The sequence below is a fragment of the Anabas testudineus genome, chromosome 1 (genome assembly GCF_900324465.2).
Source record: "Anabas testudineus chromosome 1, fAnaTes1.2, whole genome shotgun sequence".
Taxonomy (NCBI): Eukaryota; Metazoa; Chordata; class Actinopteri; order Anabantiformes; family Anabantidae; genus Anabas; species Anabas testudineus.
This window is the reverse complement of record NC_046610.1, coordinates 2,521,651-2,526,393: the sequence shown is the minus strand read 5'-3', so window position 1 is coordinate 2,526,393 and position 4,743 is coordinate 2,521,651. Positions and strand designations below refer to the sequence as shown.

The 4,743-nt window shown below is 50.9% G+C and overlaps 1 protein-coding gene across 1 annotated transcript; it reads left to right on the top strand.

The window, feature by feature from the left end:
* On the top strand, positions 1–4,743 carry dla (deltaA). The gene is made up of 11 exons (XM_026359575.1): positions 1–54; positions 190–492; positions 768–828; positions 927–1,184; positions 2,065–2,125; positions 2,230–2,360; positions 2,760–2,929; positions 3,244–3,460; positions 3,542–4,322; positions 4,421–4,529; positions 4,618–4,743. Exons 1-11 carry the CDS (start codon positions 1–3, stop codon positions 4,621–4,623), a joined length of 2,151 nt encoding a protein of 716 aa, XP_026215360.1. The 3' UTR covers positions 4,624–4,743.

Genomic DNA, 4,743 nt, shown 5'->3' with positions numbered 1-4,743 from the left:
ATGGGGCGCGTCATCCTGCTGACTCTCACCGTCATGTCCATCTTGGTGTGCCAGGTAAGATCTGAATCTGTATTTGTTCCAAACAATGAGCACCCCATCTCCATCCAATCACTCCCACCACAACACACACTCGTACACGAGCTGCACTGTGCGCGTGGTTACTGATCACGCGCTGCTTTTCCTCCGCAGGGGTTTTGTTCGGGAGTTTTTGAGCTGAAGTTACAGGAGTTCCTAAACAAGAAGGGGGTACAAGGGAACAGGAACTGCTGTAAAGGAGGACTGACCTCGTCTTTCCAGCAGCAGTGCGAATGTAAAACCTTCTTTAGGATCTGTCTCAAGCACTACCAGCCCAACGCCTCCCCGGAGCCTCCGTGCACCTACGGCGGCGCTGTTACGCCCGTGCTCGGATCCAACTCCTTCCAGGTTCCCGATGCCATCCCGGAGAGTTCATTCACCAACCCCATCAGGATTAACTTCGGCTTCACGTGGCCGGTAAGTACAGCCACTCATGTTTCTTCAGCTACAATAGAAGCAAAGGCAGCGAAATCGCGCCATTTTAGTAAATCTGTGCGTAAAAACGCGCTCATTCAACGGCACACTTTGTGACCACAACTCAGTGTTGAGTGCGCAGAAAGCTTCAGGGGATCAGGTTATGCAGTTTCCATTCAGCACAGTCAGTGTATGGCACAAGCGCCTCGGGCCCTTGCTTGATGTTATCGCCACATCTCCGCTGGCCACCTGTCTCATGAAGCCATTTGTGTTCCCAGGGGACCTTCTCGCTGATCATTGAGGCATTACACACCGACTCCAAAGACGACCTCTCCACAGGTAGCGAGGAAACTCCCTTCCCTTTTCAATTTCTGTCACATTTACGCGTTTTTCCATCCTGTAACCCCTCATTGTTTGTCTCCACACACGCACTTTAGATAACCCAGACCGCGTTATTAGCACCATGACCACCCAGAGGCACCTGACGGTGGGAGAGGAGTGGTCCCAAGACCTGCACACCGGAGGCAGAACCGAGCTCAAGTATTCGTACCGGTTCGTATGCGATGAGCACTACTACGGGGATGGCTGCTCGGTGTTCTGCCGACCAAGAGACGACGCCTTCGGCCACTTCACCTGTGGAGAGCGCGGGGAGATTGTGTGCGACGCCGGATGGAAGGGACAGTACTGCACTGAACGTAAGTAACAGCACTTTGCATTTACACTTGTTTCTGGGGGGGTTGGTTGGGTGAGGGAAACTTGAAGGAGGGATGTTGAGATATAAACACACGAAGTTACTTCACCTGAGTAACATTTAAGTCTACACAGTAGTTTCTCTGTGGGGTCTATCATCAGATCGCAGAGTGCCGTTAGAAGGCAACTTGTGCGTAAACACCACAGGCACCCCCTCCTCCCTCTCCTTTTCTCCTCACACACACACACACACACGACCACTTGATTTATTCTAAGGAAAGTTTTTGGGAACAATCTCACGCGTGCCATAAATTTACATGCTACCTTCCGATTCGTTACTCTCGGAGTGGGCCGGCCGCTCATTGGCCAGAGCAGGGGAGGTATTGTTTGAAGTGGGCAGCTGCCGGCAGAGAGGAGACAATGGAGCAGCTGTCGCGCACTGGCAACACACTCGCCAGCTGTCCACTCTTATCTGCCCCAATCCGAGACATTAGGGGGAGTGTGTGTGTGTGTGTGTGCGCACAGAATGAATAAAAGAGTTTTGACCCGCAGCGAAGAAGAAAAAAGAGGGTGGTGGGGTGGGTTGAGGGGGTCTGTGTGTGAGTGTGTGAGCCCTCTGAAGCACACATACACACCAACACACTCCCTCCTTTGTCTGTGCACCATAGCAGAACATTCTTCCACGGTGATAAGCAGAATACTGTAAGTTTGAGGTACCAGCTACTAGTGTGGGAGCTCCTCTTCTTTTAGTTTGACTCTGTTGAGATGATGGAGATAAGGTTTAATTCTCCAAAAGCAAATCCAAACAAAGAGCATGTGTAAGAGTCTCTACAAGTCTAAAAACAAGTCTGACAGTATGTTCTCTCTCCTTCTCTCCCTGTGCAGCCATTTGTCTGCCAGGCTGCGATGAAGAGCATGGCTTCTGCGAGAAACCCGGAGAGTGCAAGTAAGTGTAGTCCAGCAGTTCACTGATGCATTAATTAATTAGTGGGACGCATGAGGTAATGTGAGTGGACTGACCGGTGTTCCCTCCTAATTGAACAACAACAGGTGCAGAGTGGGATTCAAAGGCCGCTACTGCGATGAGTGCATTCGTTACCCGGGCTGCCTCCATGGGACGTGCCAGCAGCCCTGGCAGTGCAACTGTCAGGAGGGCTGGGGAGGACTCTTCTGCAACCAAGGTGAGGAGAGAGTACAGGTGGTAATGAGGGATGGGGACAGGTACCGGAGGACTCTGATTTGGGGGTGGGTTGAAAGTCTAGACATTAAGGTTCAAACTAGGATAGATATGGTTAAAGATGAAGTGTTGTTTTAACAGCTAAGGGTTGATATGAGGGTTGAACAAAGTTAGTAAGATACAAAACCAAAACACCAACTCAGTGGTACAGACAGAAAAACAGAGCAACAGATGTCTCGAGATGAACAGCAAGACAGGAGGCCAGAGCAGGAAACAAAAAACCACTGGAAGAGGAGAGAGTCGAGTGTGTCAGAGGACAAAAAAGGCATTCTGTCGCTGCTGCTGTCGTCCTGCCATGTGTTGTGCAGCGGCTTAATCCACATGTGCTGCTGTGTCTTTCCAGATCTCAACTACTGCACTCACCACAAGCCCTGCATGAATGGCGCCACTTGTAGCAACACTGGTCAGGGCAGCTACACCTGTTCCTGCAGGCCCGGCTTCACTGGGGCCAGCTGTGAGATCCAGGTCAACGAATGTGCTGGAAACCCCTGTCGCAACGGAGGAAGTTGCACTGTAAGTGTTGTTTGGCGTCCTCACACTAACTCGAACTAAGAATACAGACGTCCTGTGAACTGCGTCTCAGTGTCAGCATTGTTTGAAGGCGGCTTGGCACTTTTTTCACATGACTTCCTCTCTTCCGTGTATAGATTGCTTCAGTTCCTTTCTTTTAACTTCATGTTCCATCAGAAAAACTTCCTTTAACACAAATTTAAACGTTACAGAACACACAGCATGTAGCAAGGTGAAATTCAAAGGGATACAGTTTGTAGCAGCTGCAGCTGAAAGACAGAACTCGATGTCAAGCCTGTTCTATTTTTTCCCCACAGGATTTGGAAAACACATATACCTGCACTTGCCCTCATGGTTTCTATGGCAACAACTGCGAGCTGAGTGCCATGACGTGCGCTGATGGGCCCTGCACTAACGGTGGCCGCTGTGCTGACAACCCTGACGGAGGCTACTTCTGCCAGTGCCCCACCGGATACGCAGGGTTCAACTGTGAGAAGAAGATTGACCACTGCACCTCGAGCCCCTGCTCCAACGGTAAGAGACCGACTGACACAGTACAAACCCACAGAATGTGTGTTTCCTCCACACACTGATGCGAAGCTTCTCTGTTCACAGGTGCACGTTGTGTGGATCTTGTCAACTCATACTTGTGTCAGTGTCCGGACGGTTACACCGGCATGAACTGTGACCACACTGGAGACGAGTGCTCGATGTACCCTTGTCAAAACGGAGGGACATGTCAAGAGGGTCCTAACGGGTACACCTGCACCTGCCCACCAGGATACACTGGTCGCAACTGCAGCTCACCCATCAGCCGCTGTGAACACAACCCTTGCCACAACGGTGCCACTTGCCACGAGAGAAACAACCGCTATGTCTGTGCATGTGTTCCTGGCTACGGAGGCCGGAACTGCCAGTTCCTCCTTCCAGAGCACGCTGCCATCCAGGGGACAGAGGTGCCCTGGATGGCCGTTGGGTCCGGTGTGGCCCTGGTGCTGCTGCTGCTGGCGGGGTGTGCGGTCCTTGTGGGATTTTTCCGTTCAAAAGTCCAGCGTGGTGGTCAAGTAGAAACAGTCGGTGAAATAGAGACAATAAATAACTTGACCAACAACTGTCACCGCAGTGACAGAGACCTGGCAGTCAGCGTGTTGCCGACACCGGGCATCAAAAATATCAACAAGAAGATGGACTTCTGCAGCGCTGACCCAGATGAGGGATCTTCACCAGGGAGGAGCAGCTACAAGAGCCGCCACCCGCCTGCAGACTACAACCTCGTACACGAGGTGAACTACGAGCAGGAGGCGAAGGAGGCCATGCTGGAAGCAGCCTGCGAGGACAAGTGCCAATCCGTGGACTCGTTTGAGTTTGAGGAGAAACGCAGCAAACGTTTAAAATGGTAAATGTTTCCTACTGAAAAGCTGAAAAGTTAACATGGGAACATTTCAAGCGGAGATGATGATGAAACTAACGTCTGATTTTCTTTCTTTCCCAAAGCGATGCATCAGAAAAGAAAGCCCCAGAAATGTCCGCATGTGCGGACACCAAGTACAAATCTGTGTTTGTGATGTCAGAAGAGAAGGATGAATGTATAATTGCAACTGAGGTGAGTGACGTGTGTTTGACTTCGTTTTACCTTCATCCCTCCGTGTCCTACAAACACTGAACCCTTTCGTCCTTTTGTGTCTCTCCAGGTGTAACGAGCCACCAAAGGGCTGCCCGTTGCTCATTTGCTCTATGGGAGAGTTTTTAACTCCTTCAGATGCTGCTCTAACCCTAGGGGGAGGTGTCCCGCCTTGAGACTGCTGCTGATATTGAGA

Excerpts from the sequence above, each read along its gene's own strand:
- dla (XM_026359575.1), top strand. The coding sequence starts at position 1 with ATGGGGCGCGTCATCCTGCTGACTCTCACCGTCATGTCCATCTTGGTG. Across the intron at positions 1,185-2,064 it reads GGGACAGTACTGCACTGAAC|CCATTTGTCTGCCAGGCTGC; the intron begins GTAAGTAACAGC and ends CTCCCTGTGCAG. Across the intron at positions 2,930-3,243 it reads GCAACGGAGGAAGTTGCACT|GATTTGGAAAACACATATAC; the intron begins GTAAGTGTTGTT and ends TTTTCCCCACAG.